General features: G+C 42.7%; 1 protein-coding gene across 12 annotated transcripts in view; it reads right to left on the bottom strand.

Moving 5' to 3' along the window:
- The window catches only part of auts2a (activator of transcription and developmental regulator AUTS2 a), a 310541-nt gene that overhangs the window by 86071 nt on the left and 202593 nt on the right, over positions 1-21877 (bottom strand). For all 12 annotated transcript variants that reach the window (XM_038708769.1, XM_038708770.1, XM_038708768.1 and 9 more), the window contains one exon: positions 14446-14475. In XM_038708769.1, coding sequence (XP_038564697.1) covers positions 14446-14475 — 30 coding nt within the window. The remainder of the gene's footprint in view (positions 1-14445; positions 14476-21877) is intronic.

Below are 21877 nucleotides of genomic sequence, written 5' to 3'. Positions count from 1 at the left end.
GCTTGTAGTGAAGAGCTGCAGAGACGATAAGCCCGGCCTGTCAGCGCCGCATCCACCGCGGCAGACATATGCTGCTGCCGCTCTCTGTGTCTTTCTTTATGCATGATGGTACTCTCCCCAGAGAGAGGAGAGAAAAAAGAACAGAAAGAGGTGGATCATCCTCATCGGGAAGATGGAGGGAAAACTATCATATGGCGATCTTCCTTAAACCAGGGTGTGTTGTGTGTCATTTGTAACAGTAACAGTAAAGTGACCCTATAATACATAGTATAAGGACATTTCACAAATTACAGCACAGGCCCAAATATGTCCCTAATGGGTATTATTTGAATATTACAGAGGTGAAACAGAAAATCATTAGTACGATCAGGCAACTAAATTCTTACTACAGACAAACTATTGATTATTGACAAGGTCTTTCACAAGTTGACGCGTTTCTTTCCTGTTGCAGCTTCATGTGAGGAGAGTGGGTGTCATTAACTGTCACATCAATCTACAGAGATGATGACAAATGTGGCCTCGTGTCAAAGCTGGTGCAGTCTATTTTATGGCCACAAGGCATGATCATTACAGACATGAATCGTAATGACATGCACAGAAAACACGGGATGCTGCGGTCGCACCATATGCATGACAGGTGGCGTGCAACATAAATAATGGGACGTGTGGCAGTCAAAAGTTGCCCGGCATTCGGTTACCAATTATCCTTCTTTTGTGAGCATTAAAGTGCTGTGCATTGTTTACTGTTAACAGAAATAATTGAATAATAATGCTCTGGCCCCACCTGTTCTCTTTGGTTGGAATAAATGAGCTCCTTCTTCCTCCCTCCTCCTCTCCCTTTCCCGCTCTGACAATGGGACTGAGAGGCCTGCCCTCGCGATGGCCATTAAAATAATGTGGCCTAACCTGAGCAGGGGTTAACCAGCTAATGTCCTCAGTACTGCTCCTCTGTGGACATGAATAATGCAGATCAGGCTCCTAAACAAGCACACAAATGAATCTATAAATCACCCAGGTCAGGGCAATCTTATTAGCTCCCCACACAACCTCCTTCCCATCTCTCTCTCTGATTCGGCGCTGTCAGGCTACTGCTGAGGGAGCTTCCTTGTATAAACATGCAGTTAAATGTCTTGTTGGTTTAATAGATAGGATGTGGACTAACAACACAGACAAACTGCCATACAGAATTGAATGCATTATTCAGTAGCTCACCTGTTCCCTTTTCATACTGGAGGTGTTAAATATACAACATTGTTAAACAATGAGTTGATGTTGCCGTAAAAATATATTTTGGCTTATGTCAAAATATGCTGAGTCATTGACTTGCCTCTTGCCCTATATGGAATCAGTTTGACATAATAGCTCACACGCGAAGGGTGCATAGAATATCATCAACATCTGAACAACATAATGTAAAGCAATAGAAAAACTTCTGTCATATCTGAGACGTTATGGCTACATTGTGTAGCGCTGTTTATTTTGATTGCAGTATTGCAAAGATCCTAATAGATTTCCTTTCCTGTGTCTTCACAAAAACACAACATTGTATTCCACAGCTCCTCTAATGGATTCTACACGTGTTCTTGTTGTTGTGTTCATTCCCTCGATATGCAGTGACATGCAAGACAATATTTTAATTGTGTGGACATAATCTGTCTTACCAGTCTAGCACCAATATATAAAAGCCATTTTCCTCATTTTTCAAAAAAAAAAAAAAAAAAACTTACTGTCATTGTTGTAAACACATGCTGAGCTAATGTTTCACCACAGTGGCACTTGGTTATTCTAATCCTCCTGGAATAGAGGCATAACAAGCAAATCAAAAACCAATGTGTGGAGCAACACTGTGGGGACAATTCAAATGGAAAACAAGGAATCTCAGCTAATTCAAATAATGAGAAATAGGACGTAAACCTCAGCAGTTTGCTTCCCAGTTGTTGCTGAAATTAACTGTAAGGGAAAGAGATACATTATGGGGGGGAAGAGTGCTCTACGGTGTTTTTGTATACAGCGAGTGGATCAATATGGATTTCATGTATAGTCACAGATGAATTACCGAAATGAGCACAGCCAACAAAACACCAACAAAGCTGTAAACCTAAACCTTTCTAAGGCCTCCACTTGTCCTCTAGTCATGACTGAATAACTTGCAGAGGGATCAGCATGAGTTTCACTATAAATTCCAAGATTTAAAAGGTTACACATCCCCTACCCAACCTGGACCAGTCAATGTCAACACTATTATTACCTCTACGAAATTTATTCTTTCAATTATTCAATAACTCTTCTTACACGTCCGGGGGATCCCAAAGATTGATCATCAAACCCTAAAGCCCAAGACCCCCATCAAAACAGAATGTGAACAGGCTCCTGAACACGCTGGACACAAGAAACGGAGGATGGTGTTTGTATGTGTGGATGCATGTGTGCAGTGATCAAGGAAGCACAGCAGTTTAGTTCACAGAGAACTAACCTCGTTTCATTTGTCAAATCTACTATGCGCTCCTCCATACTCCATCAAACAAAGCCACTGCTAGCTCACAGAGTCATTTCCCTCTCTCCCAATTACAAATGAGTCCATTAGTGTGTCTGCAGTGAGCCCTGTGCTGTCTCCCAGTAATGGCTTGTGAGATTTCCATCATAATCATAATGGCTCCCAGAGCAGCCATGAGTGCAGATGGAAGGTCGCTCATAGGTAATGAGCTATCTCACCACCCAAAGGGCACGTCTTTGCTTTGTTATTTAGAACGGTGTGCCTATGACTTGGTGAGCTGACATACACGTGCTTGTACACTCTCAAGTCATTTTCTATGTATGAATATGCAGAGGAGAGTTTAGGAAAGGGAAGATATACAGACACTATGGTGATGCCTGGCACTGATGACCATCATGAAATTGATGTCCGTGCTGTGATTGTAGATGCTAAATCACATAATTCAAGCCAATACTTGACAGCTAACACCAAATGTCTCCCTCCCCTGGAAGCGTACGCAGAAATATCATTATGACCAGCAGTGTCAGTGTGACTCATCTCCACTTGCCATTCGAAACATATATTCTTTTTTTCTAGCCTTGGAGCGCGGCAGCCAGTGCATCTGCATCTTCTGCCAATTATTCTCTGAATGCTGGTTTTGCTAACAGAGTGTGTGTGCCCACTGCACTAGTGAGCTGGCTGTCTGCATAACCACAGGACATGTGGGACTGGGTGGAATGGGCTGATACAGCGCTCGCTCTGCCTGTGCTTAATTGACCAGAGGGCTATGTGTTGTTGTGATGCAGGGTCATATCAATGAGGTGACCTGACATTTTCATGTATGATTTGGGTTTCATAAAGGCCTGATGCTCTGGTGTCTGCATGTACAAACTTTCCTAAGCAATAAATAAAAGGTAATCACAGTGGGCAACAACTCAGTAATATTGCAGTCCGTCCACCGTAAAACTAAATTTATGTAACATTGGCCTACTGCAACAGCACGACAGCATCTCATCAGAAAGCACCCGGTCTAACATCAAGCCCACGGAGCAGACCACAGACAAGGTAACAGTAACAGCAACTTTAGCATTTACCTGAAATCATGATTGATTGTTGAGTCGAAGGCAAGCAAAAGTTAGCCGCAATCCTCTGCTGTAAATCTATACACGTGTTTGTTGTTCTCCTGATTGGGCCGTGAGTTTGGGTTGTAACGTTACAGCCATGAGTTAACTTACACATCTGATCCCGGTACCAGGCACTACCGCCACCAAGCAAAAGTACTTGTTAAAAGATGAATCGATGAAATAATCTGTAGAAGCCTCGATTACTAAAATCATTGTTAGCTGTAGCCCTACTTGTAATGTTATTTTCTAACCAGTTTACATACTGTAGTAGCCATGACACCTACAGCTATTAGAACTAGAAATAACAGATTTCTCCAAAAAAGGTCCTGGGTGATCCACCATTTGCTCAATTGTTAATGGTGGTAAGAATGATCTGTGGGAAGACCTCTGTGGGATTGGGCCTGCCCCCACAGTCTGGCAAGGACAGCTAAAATCCTACTGTGCTGATCAAAAGAGTATTTACTGCTTATGCAGCCTTTTTTTTACATTAGCCATTGGGATGTTCTAATGATAGAGAAATATACATAAGGGTTAGCCACAGTTCTATGCTTAAGTTCACCTGCTCCCGGGAGGTCTGCCATCTCCCTTGGCTTTCATTTGAAATCATTCAGAGGCAAAATGGTAGCTGTTTGATTTATCCCTTATTACATTGCTTCTTAAGAATCTGTCAGGCAGCCTCATGAATTCATTCATCTCTATAAGCTTTCTTAGCACCACTTAGGCCTTGTGTAATCTGGGTGAGACCCCTTATCACTTCATTTGCACAAGCAGAAGACTATCAATTCCTGTCCAGTATCTGGGCCAGGGGAATTAGACCAGAGGTTTGGATGTGTCCAGACGAAGCTGCAGTGACAAGACACTGATTACACATTGAAACACCATGCAGGTGTTCCAATTCGCACCCTACATTTACAATATTAGTGTGTTAGTTAAATGTATTTGCTGTTTTATTGCTTACACTCCATTCGGTGTAGATCACAATCGACAGGCAATTTTCCACCATAAGTCATTGACGTATTGCCACTGTGAAAAGAGAGACACTGAAAAGCATTTAGCTAGTGTCTAGCTCCACACGGCAGCCTCATAAAGTCAGACAATGGCTGAGCTTAATAAGAAACAGAATGGATCCCATGAGTGTGGAGGACCCATCAAGCTGGGGAATTTCATTTAATTTCCCCGGAGCCGTCTATGTCTTGTACACATAATTAGAGCCCAACATGCAATGCTCCTTGTGTTTTGTCAATAATTCCCCAAGGAGCAATCAGGACAAGGGTTGGACATGCCTCTGTGACCTGGGCTACTTGCAACAAGCTCAGCCACCTAATTACACTGCCTCTAACAAGCAGTGTGGTGGTGGTGGCGGTTGCAAGGGAAGGATGTTGGGGGGAGCGAACCGGCCTGAGCCCAGGAGCCGACAGTGTACAACCCCTCCTCAGAGCCCCTGATGTCATTAGGATTGTTTGTGGCTGCCGCCATGCATGCTGGGACAGCGTTGTCAATCTGACAAGCCTGTCCTCTATGTCCCTCATTTAGGATCCTCGTGTGTAGAGAGTTGCTGCTATTGGTGGGTTACATAGCAGGAGATTAGCGATATGGCCTTCCATGGCAGTTTTTTGCTTGTGAGACCAATCCAATACATTTCTGTGGAGTTTAATAATCTATTATGTCCACAACTTGAAATATTGTTAGCCAAAAGATCCTTAGACTGTTACAAAGTCCAAAAAGTAAGAAAATTTTTCTGTTCATAAAACTATGGTCACGGATCTTTTGAGATGTTTATTAAATTAGTATTCAGCGATTACAATTTTACTACATGATCTCTGCCATAGGCTGCATTACAGTCTGCAACCCTGTTAATCTGATGTAATTTACAGTCTTGAGTGAGTGCTCTGCATTTGTTTTTGCCATCAGTCAAATCACAGACAAAAATCCTGCTTTGGCTGCAGGGATGAAGCCATTTTCTGTGAGTGAGCTGAGGTTGCTGTAGAGAGTGGAAGAACACAGAGCCAGGAGCCAGTCAATTCTGAAGCAAGTTGGCTGCAGAAATCATTGGCTTGACAAAAGGGCAATGAGGGGGCAGAGGGTTTGTGTGAGAGTCGCTGGCCCAGTTGCTGGAGGGGGCTTATGTGCAGGTGAACCAGGCCTTGACTGACATCCGCCGAGCGCAGCGAGAAAGTTTAACCTTGGCACGTTGGAGAACTCACTCTCAGCAGGGAGAGAGGGCAGATAGAGAGACAGTGAGGGATGAAGAGCGAGTGCATGTGAGAAAGGAGATAGGCAGTGCGAAGGGCTTTCTGCATAACAATAACCAATTTTTTTTCATAAGCGGCCTGTTTCCAGAGACACTGGTTTGAACCCAAGGTCCTACTACATGCATTATTAAAGACCGGTAACTGGCAACACTGCCTCATAAATAGAAATGAAGACAGACACCGGGGCACTGCTCACTCTTGATCGGCCACAAATCCACCGGCCTAACATGACCCAGAAGGTTCTACATACACAGTACGCCACAGCACACTCTTCTACCCAGCAGCCCTCCGTTTTCATTGCACCTGACAAATGGCACCACATGGAGTTAAGTTCATTATTGCGCAGGTCAATGGTATAAAAAAAATGTAATTTAGTGTGACTCAACATGTTTGGCAGCATTGATGTTATTTTTGGCTTAGAGTTTAGGCCAATTTTAACAGTGCTGTAGATAACAACATTGGTGAAATTAATTAGAAATATGGGGAGAGCTAATGATGTGCTTAACAAAAATAGAATAACCACTTACCAGGAAACATTTGCCATGGCTTCTATATTTTATCGATAGGGAGCTTTGATGCACGATATACTGGACTTGATGCGAAATATACTGGACTTTAACTGCAGTTTTGTTTCCACTCCAAAGCCTTTCTATATGTGGCCAATCTCATAAAATCTTTGATATATGTACACAATTTGCCTGAAACATTTTTCTTTTCCAGGTCAGGAAAGATGGAAATAGCTTTTTCTTTCCCCAGGAGTGAACATCTCAGTCAAACAGCATATTTATGGTTTTTGTTGCTGATTGAATTATTTTCCATTCCCTGTGTTCTCAGCTTGTGCTGGGAATTGAATCATTGCCTTTGAAACACGATTCACTGCTGTGACTGCTTTCCCCCTTTCAATTTCAAGGACTTAGCAACCTTGTCCTATTCAAACGTGTGCATTATTACCTTTTATTGTTGGCCATAAATGAATGGTGAGGTTGAGCACTCTAGAGGCAAAGTGTAACACATTAGGGCTTGTATAATATCATGTCTCAAGGTAAGGGTCAAACCTTCTACAATCCTGTGTTTACCACCAAAGCCGCCGTGCAGGAAGCTATCAATAAGCATCAGGAGGTATTCTAAAAAGCAATAGAAATGCCTTTTGTAGATACAAAAAAAGTATCAGATTGCAGTCCACATCCGTTTGAATAAAGGTGCATTTGAGTGTCTGCACCTTTCCAAAAAATCTCCCACAGTTCTTCTGTGTCAATGTAATCAGCATGGCAGCATCAAAATACTTTAACCACGACTTTAATAACTTGGCTTATTTTATTTTTGTCATATCCAAGGATTTTCAATGTCACGGAACACTTAAAAACCTTGTCTACAGCTAGTGACATGGATTGGCTTTTCCTTCATTTAGCAATTTCAATTTAAATGGTAAACAATAAAGGCTTGAATGGAGAACTGACGGTACAAACACCAATGTGACACATTGATTATTGTCCACATCTGAGAATGTGTGTTAGCAGGTGGAAATGTTCTGTAACAGAGTGAGGATGTACCTGCTTGGGCAATGAGGGGGTGCAAGCTCCAGAGCTTGCTACTGTAAATGGGTCACAGTGAATATAGAGGAGGATGGAGGAGGCTCAAGCTAGTCTGCTGACTTTCAGTTCAACACCACAGCTCTAAAGTCTTCTGTCATGTGACAATGGCATAGCTGCATAAACATCACAAGCTTGTCTAATGTTTTGCGTATGTATTGTGTGCTTGAAGATTAGCAGGTAATGAACACCAGGAAAATGGTCAATCCAAGCATTAAGCAAACTTCACCTAACATCTCGAAATAAGCCTGAGAAGTAATTTACAAACCAGAGACTATCATATCAACATGCAAGGGTATATTCCCAGTTTTGGTGTAAAAAGTGTAAATTAAGAAAAAAACAAGATACAATGTGTTGGCAGGGGAATATCCTGGACAGGCAATATAAATAACCTGTGAAGCACATTGACAGGCTGACATTACCAGGGTGTCAGTTGAGGGAACAGCTCTCCCTCTGACCCTCTCTCCTGTGGCCTTGCGCTCTGCGGTGTCATTACTGTACTGCTGTGCGGAGGAGGATGATCTGCACTACAGGGAGGTTGGGAGAAGAGAAGGGGAGGTTACAGGGGGAGGACAGGCTTGTGGGTGTGTGTATGTTTGTGTATGTGTGGGACTGTCTGGGGAGTACTGCTGCCTGCTGACCTGGTCATCCATCAGACAGGGTCCATCCATCCAACCTACCCCCCGCACCTCCCTCACCCATCAACGCGGCTCTCTGCCAGGCCTGGAATCTCCACATTAATTTCTCATCTGTGGCGCCCTAATGAGCTCCGCCTGCTCGTCCACCTCTGAGACCCTACTGATTATCAGACAGGGGGGCGGCCATTTGTCAATGGCAAGAGGTGGCATTTACGTCGCTGACCTTGCTGCCAAGGAGAGAGAATTCAAAATGGGGGAGAAAAAGGAAAGGAAAGAATAGAAAATAAAAGGAAAGCAATGAACAGCTCTGGAGCGCCACACTGCTTGCCATCACAAGCACTGCCATGTGTAAAGAATATCTCTACTTATGGAAGTGAAGCAGGGGTTGTTTTACGCAAATGTCCAAACGTCCATCTATCAGTCTTTTGTTCACTGGTATAAAGTGCTTGAGTGGACAAACACAACAAGTGTAATAATCTTTCATTCAAAGTAACTTGTTAAATTACTTCTAAAAGCGGAATATGCTTGTTCCCTTTCTTTGTATCTCTGTTTGTGTTTGCTGGAGGTAAGTGGATGCTTGGGGTCGGCTGCAGAGGTGAGCTATGGGCCTATGCATGCACATCTCAGAGGGAGCAGGGATTTGCCGGTTATTGGATGGAGGAGAGCGGTGTAGGTCTGTGACACCCGCTAACCTTGGCCAGGGCTACTGGGACTCTGGGGGTATCCATCACTGTGGCAGCCCCGAGACCCAGACCGGGGGAAAAGCCACAGAAGTTGCTGGGGGAGGGAAAAAAGCTAGTAAAAATTTAATGCACTCCGCAGAGCGGTCATGTCATACTTGGTTATGGAAAATAATCCCAGATGCCTGCAGTGCTAAAATGGAGCTGTAATGTGCTCGCCTCCTAACCCGGCCTGACAGCCATGATGTACGACTACCATTACCGGAAAATATCACTTCAACTAACCCGTGATCCGGCTCCGCTAAGGGTCATATTATCCATGAGGAACAAATTACACTCCCCCAAAGTAAATACAAATTTCCTACACTGACTGGGTACAAAGCACAGAGGGGGGAGGGGGCAGGCGGGAAAGTTACCTATGACAACGCTCTGCAGAGTGACAAGGATGATAAAGTACATGACAAATCACTGGCTGACAGGGTACTCTAGTGCAATCAGCCTCAGCCTCGGCCTAGCGAGCACCCACTCAAGCCTGTAAACACTACTCTCTTCCTTTGGAGGGGGCAAAACACATAATCTTTTAACGCTGACAAGTTGTTCTCTCCTTTTTATTACTCATCCTTCCCACTGCGGTGGAAAGAGGGAGGGTTTTGGGGGGGGGGGGGGGATATAAAATGGTTTTATGTACAGTGCTGCCGAGTGATTGAGAAACTCGACTCTTCTGCTGTAATTGCCTGAGGGCAAACACAGCAAAACAATAAAGGAAGAGAAACAGCAAATATATTACCAGTTCAGATCTTTATTTTATGTCAAGGACAAACAGGTTCTCTCGGCTGCTCTAAAGCACCCACTTAGATCCCTCGTCTCCAATAAGAGCAAAGCACAGCAAATTACAGCACTCCGTTGCATGGCCATTAATAAGACGCAAAGCATTTTCAAAATGGCATTTACAGCTTGTGGCTGCTGATAGAGCGAGTAAATAACACTTAGGAAAGGTGTGGTCTCTATAAAAAAAAAGCCCAGAGGCAAGGGGAAAAGAAATAAAAAAAGCTACGAGCGATAAAGTCCTGAAGATTACAGCAGAGTCATTGTCTTCACAAAAGGCCTAAGTAACACCACTGATGAACAGTTAAGCTGGAAAAAAGCACTTGAGCACGAGTAGATATTCATACTAAAATGTTTGACTGGCAGTTTCAAGGTGCCACTTCCTAAGAAAAATCACTTAAGCATTACCAAGTCCAGACAGAGTAAGTGCCTGAGCACTCTTGACAATATTACAAAGACTGCTAAGACAAGGTGCATAAATTTGCCGCTGTTGGATTATAATCAGAAATGATTAATGTTAAGTGAATGTTTCAGTGCATACATTTTTGAAAAGACAAAGTAAAATCAAAGAGGCAGGGTGCATTTAGATTCATTAAAATGTATTTCTTTGTACGTGTGCTACCTTTTCCCAAAGGATTTAGAGAGGATTTTCAGGGCTCTGGATCATACACATGTTGAGGGTAATGGGAAGCCCCGCTAAAAGGCATCAGATGGTGGAAAACCTGTTAGTGTTAACTATGCCATGAAACAAGGCAATGTTACTGGTGCTTTAGTGGAAGCACATGAAAGACACCTTAGGCTATGGAGATCTTTTTAGTGTGCTTTGTGCTAGTAAAGCAAAGCATTGTAACTGGGGGCAAGCTGCTCCAAATCAACAGGCCAGTCCTGCTTAGACCTAATCAAAGTGACCACTTGATCCTGCCTAGATCCACCAAAAGGGTAGAGAGTGTGGAGAGGATGCATGCAAGACCTCATTTTATCGGCTGTCCGTGTTTCAGGAGTGGAAGATGGGCCAAGACACATGATAGCGTCAGACAAACGCGAACACCGTCGCCAGCAAAAGCTTTGAGAGGATGGTTTTGGCGGCAAGCAACGGAGAAATAGCAGAACATTGTCTTTTGTTTTTACAAGTTTTCTACGCTCTTTCATCACTAAATACACTTTTGAGAGCTTTTGAAATCAACTGTGTAGAATTTGAATATTGGCAGTTTTGAAAGTTGATGGTGACTCCAGAATGTGCTCAAACGTTTTTGGGGTGGAGAACCTTCACAAGCGCACGCGAGGTCAGCGGTGCCAGCAGGGCTGGCTAGTCACGCCCACAGAGCCCTCTGGTCCCAGTTACACAGACCACTGCAGCAGCAACAACAGAGCAACAGAGGAAAGGCCACAACTGTAAGATAGTTTCAATGTTTGCCCCGCTGTTATCCTGTCGTTACAGTCTGAGTAATGGTTTAACATTTTAAAATAAACCAAGAAACATCTGGCTCAGGATGTAGCATACAGGACATTCACCACTTATAAAACATAAAAGCACTTTGGAAAAATGAACTACAGAAGTAGTATGAAAGGGGGCTGTTACTTTATTATTCTACATTACATTGTTGGTGTACAGTTGTGGTTATAGTATTTGCTTTTAATGCGCTTTTATTTTATATAGTTACAAAGCAAAATTCTTTGTTAAAAAGTAAAACGTTTTAAAGTTAAAACCTACTTGGCAATAAATCAGATTGTGAGCTTATTGTTTTGGCTGATAGAGCCTGGCAGTTATCTTGGAGCAGCCTCTCCATTGTTCTTTGCATTCTTGGTGTTGAGGTCTCATGGATGATGCTGGCTGGCTAAGAGAACGCTCTTTCAGTTGTGTTAGCAAACACATTAAGTGCAATAGTAAATCAGTGAGTTATAGGAGTAGTCTACGCTGTCTTGTATTGTTCCCTATTTTTCTCCTGGCGCTGAATAGTACTCTGAATAGTAAACCTTAATGGTAACTACTTAATGGTAACTACTTAATGGTAACTACTTAATGGTAACTACTTAATGGTAACTACTTAATGGTAACTACTTAATGGTAACGTTAGCTGGTTAGGCTGTGTGTTGGAGATCATTAATTCACTTGAAAGATATTTAATTAGTTAAATTTAATTAGGGTTAGTGTTAAGGGGTGACAAAAATAATCGTGACTAGTCGACTAATCGGATAAATAATTAACAGATTTGTCGACTACGAAAATAATCATTAGTTGCAGCTCTATCACATATAGTGTAGTGTAGTGACCTTTAAAGCAGAGGTATTCACCTTTCTCTTCTCATTATCTGAGCTCTGATTGGACTGCTTGATATTGGCAGAGAGAAGGAAAGACTGGTGGTGATGGGGACCTTAGCGGAGATGCTAATGATAACACATATAGAGCTAATAACACCAGTGTTGCGTGACGAGTGACTGCAGTGAGCCTGCCTCCTACCTCTCTGCCAATATGCCATTAACATGTCACGTTGGAGAGGGCCTATCCCACAGGTCACTTTATAATGAGCAAGTGCTCTGACAGCACACACACGCAGACACACACTCGCACACAAACACATGAGCAGGATTGTGTGCACACATACTCTGAGATGCGAAAAGCTGTCTCTTATCAGAGTCTGGCAGCTCCCGCCGACACGGCAGAGGCCTTCTACGCCAGGCAGAACATGATTTCTCCTGGGAACACTTTTTCCATTTCCTGCTTTTGAAGGGAAACTAAATAAGCCACGTTTGTCCTCATCTGAATACATTTGACCCATTAAAATGACTCTGCTCTCCCGCATCCTTCTCTGCTGTAAAGTAGACCGCCTCGCCCACAGAATGCAAATGACAGTGGCAGTGGGCGTAGTGTGCCCGGGCGCCTGGCAGGAGCAGATAGTGGCAGAGGTGACGTGGACTGAGGAGGGGGTAAAAGTGTTGAGTGGGAGCTCCAATTACTCCCTCACACTGAGGAAGAACACATGAGTCAGCCTCCTGTCATAGGGGTCCCCTATTTACTAATTCACTCCTCTGTTACTTTAACACACAATTAATCAATGACAGGAAGGTGTAGTTGGCGCTGTTCATCAGGAGCGTAACGCGAGCCAGGGTGAATTAATACAGTCACCGGGGGGATTACAGCTTACCATGCTCTCTCTCTCTTCCTGAAACAAAAAGGAATTGCCACCGAGACAGGAGCAATTTAAATCGACAAGACTGAGTAATGACTCAATTTGCTGCACAGTCTAAACACCACAAGCAAATGGCATTACTAAATCATTAGAGTGGATCTAGAGCTCTAGTTAGAAGTCATTGGATAATATGGCTGCTCTTGGAATCTATAAGGTTTGCTCTAACTGTGAATACCTTGATATCAGAATAAAGATGGCTAAAAACAGACTCTTCGATACTTCCTACAAGCACTGAAATACTGTAATCGACAAACGTTGCTTTAACAAAAATGTGGCAGCCATACAAAAATCACGAGAAAATATTTGGGGTGAATCAGACTTAACTCACTGACATCTTCAAGAACCAGCTGCCAATGATGGAGCATACAGCATTTGAATCTCCTCACCATCTCCATTAAAGTTTTAGCTCAGCCACAAATATGCTGCATTTATATCCATTTTGCCCTATAGATTGTCAGCTAGAAGAATAAATACGAGTAATGAAAGACAAGTGCAGACTCTGATTACACATCAATGTCTGTGTAATACAGAAAGCTGCTTTTATGGTCATCTATTCTAGCTTGTGAATAATTCAATTTATTCTAATAGAATCCTACATGTTTTCTTGCTGAGCTCTCATTAGCTTGAACATTGTTAATGCTCTTTATTGATTTCTAGCCTCTGCCAAGTAGTAGAGGCTAAGCAATTACTGCTGTCTGTGTGTCATTTTGTTTTGCTTATGACCAAGTATCGCTAATATTGGATTTCTGATTGGTATGGAATAAATGTGTTTTTACAGTCCTAAAATGACATGAAGTAGCAATCTATGTGACACAACCTTCCCTCAAGCGCCACCATCAGCCCAACTTTCAAATCAGTATATTGTATCTCCTGGTCCATTACTCCAGACTGCAAGAAAATTCTTGAATTTAGTGATTCCATCATCTTTTCCTTTTCACCGCCATTAGGCCAAACCTTACAAAACCATTTCTTTTTTTTTTTTAAAGTGTAGAATTTGTTTGTTTCAATTGTGTTTCCCAGCAAATGCTTTATATTTTTTACATTTTTTTGTAAGACTGCAAGTGTAAGAAAAGTGACAAAAGCGAAACCATGAACCTCTCAGCAAATATAGGACGGTGTTAAACCACAGGATTATGCTATAGATCTTGACAGTAGGAGGTTTTGATAGAGATTATAGTGACAGACATAAGCAATGGATACCTGATTATAGGGAATGTGTTACCCCTTATTAGCAAAAGAGTGTGTCAGACAGTGGATAGACAGACATATAAACAAACAGACAAATACATAGGAAGATAGAAATATGACACAATAAATACAAATACTAGCATTGTACTTAATCCTGTAGATATGCTAGTGACAGGCTTTAAGCATAAGAAAGCCTGCACCCTCAGCCATGGCTGTGACAGCAGTCTAATTTAAATGTCATTTAAATTCTAAAAACCCAGAACAGTTCGATTTAGATTTTGCACATCATTAAGTCATTTATAATTAACGCACATCTAATTAAGACTTTCTCATAGTTATTAACAGGATGTTTAATTCTAATTACATTAAATTCTCAGCCTTAAAGAAAGTCTAATATTTGAATCTTATTGAAACCTGATAAAGGATGCCTGAAATGATCCAAGCACATTTAATAGTTTATGAAAATGCACAGTGAATGGCAGGCTTACCTTGTCGTCTTGGTCACTGTCGGTGTCACACTGCAAAAAAAGAAAGAAAGGCAAACTTGAAAATAAGGAATAACATGTCTCCATCCTTGTTTTATAATTGTCCCTGCTTAGATTGCATTCAATTTCTAAACGTGTGAGTGCCATAATGTAATTTACCTTTGCAAATGGCATATTTTATCAGTTCTCTCTCACCAGCTCTTCAATGACAAACTTATCACATACTCATATTCAGTGTCTGAATATCATCAGATCACTTCATTAGCTGACACATGCACTGGAATATGAAACAAAGCAGATTTCTCACGAGCAGCCGTGCCCTTGTTAACATTGAAACCTATGTGAAATTCATACGGAGCTGGAATCTCAAAACCCTAACTGCCACTAGAATTATAATTCCACGATGTCTGTTCCTGTTTGAGGCTGGGAATGGAGAAATGACAAGAAGAGGAAGGGAACTTTGTAATGGAGGGAAGAAAAAGTGGTTGGATTTCATTTTTTCTTTCCAATTTCAATTTCAAGGTCCACTTAATTCTTTATCAACTAATTAGTGTGATGCTGGGTGACTGGCGGCCCTCAACGTTGTGCATATGGCTGAGGTGCAGAGAAGCACTGGAGTCGGTAATGAAGAAGGCACTGGGGGGGAATATGGGCAGGGGTTGGCACAGTGAGTGTGTGTGTGTGTAGGCAGGGGGACCAGGAGTGCAGGGAGGGGTTGGTGGGTGTCGATTAAAGTAAGGAGGGAGTGAAGGAAGGGGATGAAATGATTGACAACTCAGGGAGCGAGCGACAGAAGGCCCTGAAGATTTTTCTCTCTCTCCCTATTTTTTTGCTTCCATCTCTTGTTTTTTGCTGATCTGGGGCCCTGCAGAGCTCAAAGGTAGCTGGCTGGGCTTATGGCTGGTCTGTTTCTGAGGCTGGACAGTAAAAAGGGGCCTTGCGAGCTCAGCAGGAGCATAGCATCCAATTTACAGGCCTGTACCACACAGCCCCAGGGGCCGCCCACGGCACACTGCCATGATGGTCAGGTCCAGCAGCTCATAAATTATGCAGAGGCAATAAACGCACTGGGCAAACACTCCTCAGACGTTTCCCTGCTCTCCATTTCTCTCTCTCTCACTCTCTTTCTCTACCACCCACAACATTCCACACCCCTCCCATTTTAATACAGTGTCAGCCAGCAGCCCTATAGACTGTCAGCTGGAAGAATAAATAAGGGTAATGAAAGACAAGTGCAGATTCTGATTACTTGTGAATATCTGTGTAATACAAAAAGCTGCACACTGTGTGCTATTATGCACATCTATTCTAGCTTGCGAATAAATAGGCGTGGCGGCCATGTATCGCTCTCCCTTGCCACCTCCCACACAGGACTGACTAATGCAGCAGCAGACAAGATCTGATGAGCAGTGTTAGCCGTCTCAACTGTTTCCATGTATTCAGGCCTCTCAGAATGTGACAACAGTAATGCGCCCGAGCACTCATTAGCTGCTTCTCTGCCAATGCACACTACACACCCGGTTTAAATAATCGACATCATTTTAGTTTTTCCACTGTGTTGTGATCCATAAAAAACACTAGCTTTTCTTTCTCGTGTTCCCTTTTTTCCTCTCCCTCCTTCCCCCTGTTCCCCCGGTGTGCAGCCAATTGCTTTGATTGCCTAGATAGAAGCCGGCTGGAATAGCTCGCCCTTGCTTGTGAAGCAAATGGAACATGCTAATGGAACTCATCGTATTACCCGATGCAAAAGTGCCATAGCTCATTACTTTAAGATAAAAGGATATCATTGTAGACGGCAAGCAGAATTGACTTTCTGTGCTGCAACTTGATGATGATTTAATCAACTGCTCTCTTTCACTTCTCATCCCTGTGCCTGTCGCTTTCGCAGGTGCCACTAAACGAAGCACTCACACGGCTGGTGGGGGAGAGAAAAGAAAAGAAATTGCTGTCATTATTTTTTTCCCTAGGAGTAGAGGTATGCAAATTTCCCAGAGCGACAAAGGGTGGAAAAAAGGGAAAACTTAATAAAATGGAAATACCTTTATAATGAGCAAAGTAAAAAATCCTGAGATCAGCCCTGACAGGCAAGGGCAGGCAATTTGATCGTCCTTACAGTGCTGACGCCAAAGCTCCCTCAAACTCACTGCTCAAGTACAGAGCAAAAAGTAACAAATAATATCTCTAAAAGATAAAAAAAAAAAAAACACATCTCAGGCATACGAACAAGACAGAGCTGTCACTCACTGATAAGTGATCATAGTGAACTAATGCGTTGCCTCATGCATAAAGCAACCTGAGGCGGGGGAGAAGAATCCCTGCATATCTGAAATTTTTTCACCCCTTGTATTTCTACTTACTGATTCTTACATTAGAACCAGAGACGGAAAGCTGCAAAGTCTCGGCTTTTGCATTTGGCAGTTAGAAATATCATGAATGATTGGTAGACTTAATTTATAACTGAGGTATGGTATTTTAGCAGTTTTAGGAGGTAAGCATGGGCTCAAAATTCAGTTATTGCTACCGACGGGCGAGTATGGATAAATCTGCAGAGGTATGGTTAACTAAAATCAAAAACACTTCATACCAATCCTAGAATGCCATTTCTAATGAAAAGTCATATGTCAGAGGTTTAAAATGACTGGCAAAAAGAAGAAAGAAAAAAACAATAACAGTGGTTCTATTGAGGTCAGTGGAGTTAGATGTCTGACAGGGTGAGGTAAGTAATAGGTCTTACTTATAGCAACAGTCATGTACAATAAGGTAACCATTAGTCCTGGAAGGGGGGCTGACAAAGAAAAGTGATACTTTACCCAGGCCCACTGCTATTTACACAGGACCAGCATTATACTATAGAGCTAAACCCTAGTGTTAAGTTAAAGTAACACAGGAATGTCAAACATTAGCTTCAGCTCTAAGAGCTGTTGATGTTGGCTTGTATCCGGAGCACTTCTGATTGCCCCTCTGCTCTCACCAGGGCCTCTCTTTTGGCTGAGTGCTCTTACAAATTTCCCTACGCTCTGTCCAAGCATCGAGCCTTTTGTTTATATTGGTCTGTAAGTAGGAGTAAATTATTCTTGTCCTAAATCCTCTCCAGCTGAGTGTAATACTGGCCCAATACAAGGGGAACATAAGGAGCTATGGGCTGAATGCGAAATGATGCAGCTATGCTATCGTCCGTAGCAGCAGGGCTCACCAAAGTCTCCTGCCAGAGCTACCCGCAGAAAAATGTCTGTACTAGAGAGGTAACCACATCACACAAGGATGCGTGCAAAGAAAGTATGCCATGTTCTCTTTTCCAACATAACCTTCTGGAAATCCACTGGTCTACAAACACTAACAGATGTTAAGTCAATCAAGAAAAAAATGACATGCGTAAACCAGTGTGTTTAACAGGCTTATTATAATTTTGCATCTAGTTTTACATGTTGTCTCCAATCTAATATTTTCTTAAATAGCATCTTCTTAAGTCTGGATCTGTGATAAATATACATTGTCGCCCCCATGAGTGACATTAGCCTCAGGTTATGCTGGTTGCAATCCATGACCTTAGAATTAATTATGGTTGGTATGGGCCTTATTAAAGTGCCCCATTGCACAGAGGATGGTGTCTGTTTATCAGCCTGAGCCAGGTTGTCCTGCAGGATGGCTGAAGGGGTTAAAGCCCAGGGAAGAAGCCAACCTGCCTGCATGCCTGGGAGCTGGAAAGACAGCATGAAGGATGGCAGCCGTTGCCAGGGTCAGCTCTGACAGTGCCAATTTGATGTGCTGTCGTCAAGAGCTCCTCATTCCCTCCTCCTAACAGCTCCTTCCTGATATAGCTGCGCGTCCTGATGGTTTTCTGATGCAAACAGTCACATGGCAAAATGGTTTTCTCCCCTCCCGGTGCATCCTCCTCCATCTGCTGCTGGGGCCTGGGTGCCGCCGACCGCCTGCCTGTCACAGCGTGCATGGAAATTAGCTGGGGAGGAGGTGCTCGCTTGTGCTAATTACATTTTAATCATTGGAAATGTGTTGGCAAATCAAGCCTTGATTGCCATCTTGGAGCCCAGTGCTCCTCTCTGCAGTTTGGGGATGGGGGGTGGGGGCTATAATATGGCTGAGCCCAGACTCAGATGCCTCACTCTCCACCACAGCTTGATATGGCGGCATGCCTGGCCTACCACTGGGCAGGGGCTGTGCTACATTATTCATGGGGAATAGAGGAAGACCGGGATGGCGAAATGGGGATCTCTGCCATTCTTATTCTCAAACCCCCCCACTCACACCTCCCATATTCCTCTCTCTTTCTCACCCACACTTTACACAGTCTGCCAGTCCCGCCACTGTGAATTGAGGAACAACAAATAGAGCCGGGCAGGAGGAGACTGATGAGCTCAGGGTTTGCTACACAGCACCTGCTTTGGCACACAAAGCTGCAGCAGCAGGGCCCGTCACAACACGCTCACAAATTGGTTTCTTATAACACAGAAATAAAAAAATAAAACTGACTTGGCTGCATCAAATTCAGACTTTTCAGAAAAAAAGATTGTCAACATGAGCATGGTCGATACATCTGACTGACTGGAGATGCAGATGTCAGCCAGTTCGACGAACTGTACCAGAAAAAAACAAAATGACAACTATGCTCGACTGTCGGCTTCATGCAGCTCTGTCACCTGCAGTTACTTATGATATTAATGATGATCTGCACTAGATGAACCCTTTTTCCTTATTCAGTCTCAACCACTGCTACACTGCAGAGCAATTCACACTCATTATCACCCTAAAAACGGGGCACACACAAGCCCAAACATACACATACTGGAGTGAACCTCAAAAATAAACTTTAGGAATACTTTACTTTAGAAATAGGCCAAGCATAAAAAGGTATCCATAAAGGACAGTTTGGTAAATACACCTAAAAGTTCAGCAAGTAGAAGGAAATTGAACATGACATAACTGACTGGGACACATCATTAAAATAAGCAGGGCTCTGTGGCGATGACATCGAACATCTAATTTCCACAGCATCTGCTTGATGTCAAACTGTCATAAAAGTATGGTAGAAAAGAGAAGACCTCAAAAAAAATCACAAGGAAAAGAAAACAGCAGAGCTTGAGTGCTTGAGACAGTCTATATAGTCACATAAGGCAAACGTCTCTTTCAGCAGCCAAGAATGTTTCTTCAGGGAGGACCAGACTTGTGTCTGGACTAATATTACCGGGTCTGATCCACATGTGCAGCATTGGCCAAATGCAGCAGGCCAACGTCTGAATGCAATTTCCCTTCAAATGTAAAACTTTATCCAGATGATATTCAATTTGACCACAAACTCTGGATTCCAGTCACTGGGACAGTAGAGCTAAAGGAGGGACGATGGGAATGGCAGAAAAATTAAGCCTGGCATAAAATATTAAGAACTGTATAGTCCGTGACCTCTGGTTTCAATACTCTGGAGTACATTTTTTTAGGTTTTATTTAACTGGACTGTGCTCAAACTTACTGAATGAATATTTCAGCAAATTTTCCAAACCTGGCTCTTTAAAAAAATATTTTAATATTCATTTTTAATATTAATTTTATATTATTATTTTAAACAATTTACATTAAAATAGCACCGATAATGTCAAATCAGAGAGTTGGCTCGGCACTGTCTACAAAGGGACTCCATGTTGAGGTGTGAGCAGGAAAGTGACAAGGAGCACTCATACACAGATACATTCACACACATTTGGATGCCTGGGACAAAAACGTAAGTTCAGAAGGCAAACGAGTGGTGTGTGTGTATGCTGTTTTCTGTTTGAGCGTGGAGGAAGGTAGGACATTTAAGTTAACCGGAGATGTGGCAGCATACTGAAGTGATGCTTGGCAGTAACAGATGTTGCCGCAGGGTAAACCTCTCTCTTGATCAGTCCCATCCACCCACCCAACACACACACGCACACACACACACACACACACACACACACCTGACAAGGACCAGGGTAGGAAGGAACAGAGAGGTGCAGCACTTTGCTTTCTTCAAAATCCATTTGTTACACAAGCACCAAGTTCAGTATCTCTCCTCCTAGAACATCTCAACACAGTACTCCAGGCTACAGGCGCCTGGGGGTGGGAAGCGTTTACTGCTTATCTGATAGAAATGAAAAAAACACAAGACACAGCTGCAGCACACAAGTGTGGGCGCAAACACCCACAAATACACACCTTGCCTCACCCCAACTCTATACTCTGTTTCCATAAGCCAATGGGGGACTGCGGCACAAAGCAGATGCTGGATTCATCAAAGATTAATAGAAGGATTTTGAGATAATTACATACATCAAATTGCACTGTTTGCGCAGATATGGTGACTCCTCTGAGATGAGTCCACTTGGTGGGTATTTTAAGTACACCACATGCTAGACATTATGATGATGTGATTTGGCATCTTCATTACAGCAATCTCGCTACAAACATAAACAATCAATTTTATTGTAAATAAAGAAGCTGAATTGCCTGTGCACCATAAAGACAAACTGGATTTCTGAAGAGGAGAAAGTGGGCTAGTGCTTTGATAGGGGAGTTTTGCGTAGATGACCAGATTGAAATAACCAGGCAAATTAGCCCTCCTCTTACCCGTGTGATACTAACCTGTTGGAACCAGTGACATTTACGATTAAGTATTGAAACTAAATACTTTTTGGCATTGACTGAAATGTGTCCATAGCACTATGCGTTGAAAACTGTCAAACGATGGAACTAAGTGCTTGCTCAGATTTATACTCTTGTTTGCTTATTCTTTGATCAGTTTCAGTCAATTTAGACTTTAGACAAGATTGGCTCCTTTTGTTAAAGGTTCAGTGTGTAATATTTCTATTATCTACTGACAGAAATGCAATTTAATATCCATAACTATGTTTTCAATGGTGTGTGAAGACCTTACATAATAAACCTTTATGTTGTTATTACTTTAGAATGAGTCATTTATATCTACATAACCGCTGGTCCCCCCTTCCATGGACGTCGCCATGTTGCATCGCCATGGTGCATCGCCATGGTGCATCGCCATGGTGCATCGCCATGTTGCATCGCCATGTTGCATCGCCATGTTGCGTCGCCATGTTGTGTCGCCAATCGGAGCAATTCTCTCAACCATCAGGTGGTGGATGAGAATATAATACCTAATATTAAAAGCCATTGTTACAGTGTTTGGTTAGCTCCGTTGGTACAGTGAAGGACTCTTACCCAGAAGATCTGCAGCGATAGTTTCTCACATTACAGCACGTGCTGCAGTGTTTGATCCACATCCATTAACCTACGAAGGACTTTTCATTTCCCCAGTATCTCCAGGCAGAGGACATTTAGGGCAATCACAGCAAATAAATAAAGCATTGCAGTAAAAAATGTTCTTGCGCTTTTATTTTGTAGGCAAAACCACTAAAGAGGAAGTGAGTATGTGAGTAACTGTTGCTGC

The sequence above is a fragment of the Micropterus salmoides genome, unplaced genomic scaffold, assembly GCF_014851395.1.
Source record: "Micropterus salmoides isolate LMB-PRFRI ecotype aquatic unplaced genomic scaffold, ASM1485139v1 Ms_hic_scaffold_9, whole genome shotgun sequence".
NCBI classification, from domain to species: domain Eukaryota; kingdom Metazoa; phylum Chordata; class Actinopteri; order Centrarchiformes; family Centrarchidae; genus Micropterus; species Micropterus salmoides.
The sequence above is the reverse complement of the archived record's forward strand: the minus strand, read 5'-3'. Positions and strand labels throughout refer to the sequence as shown.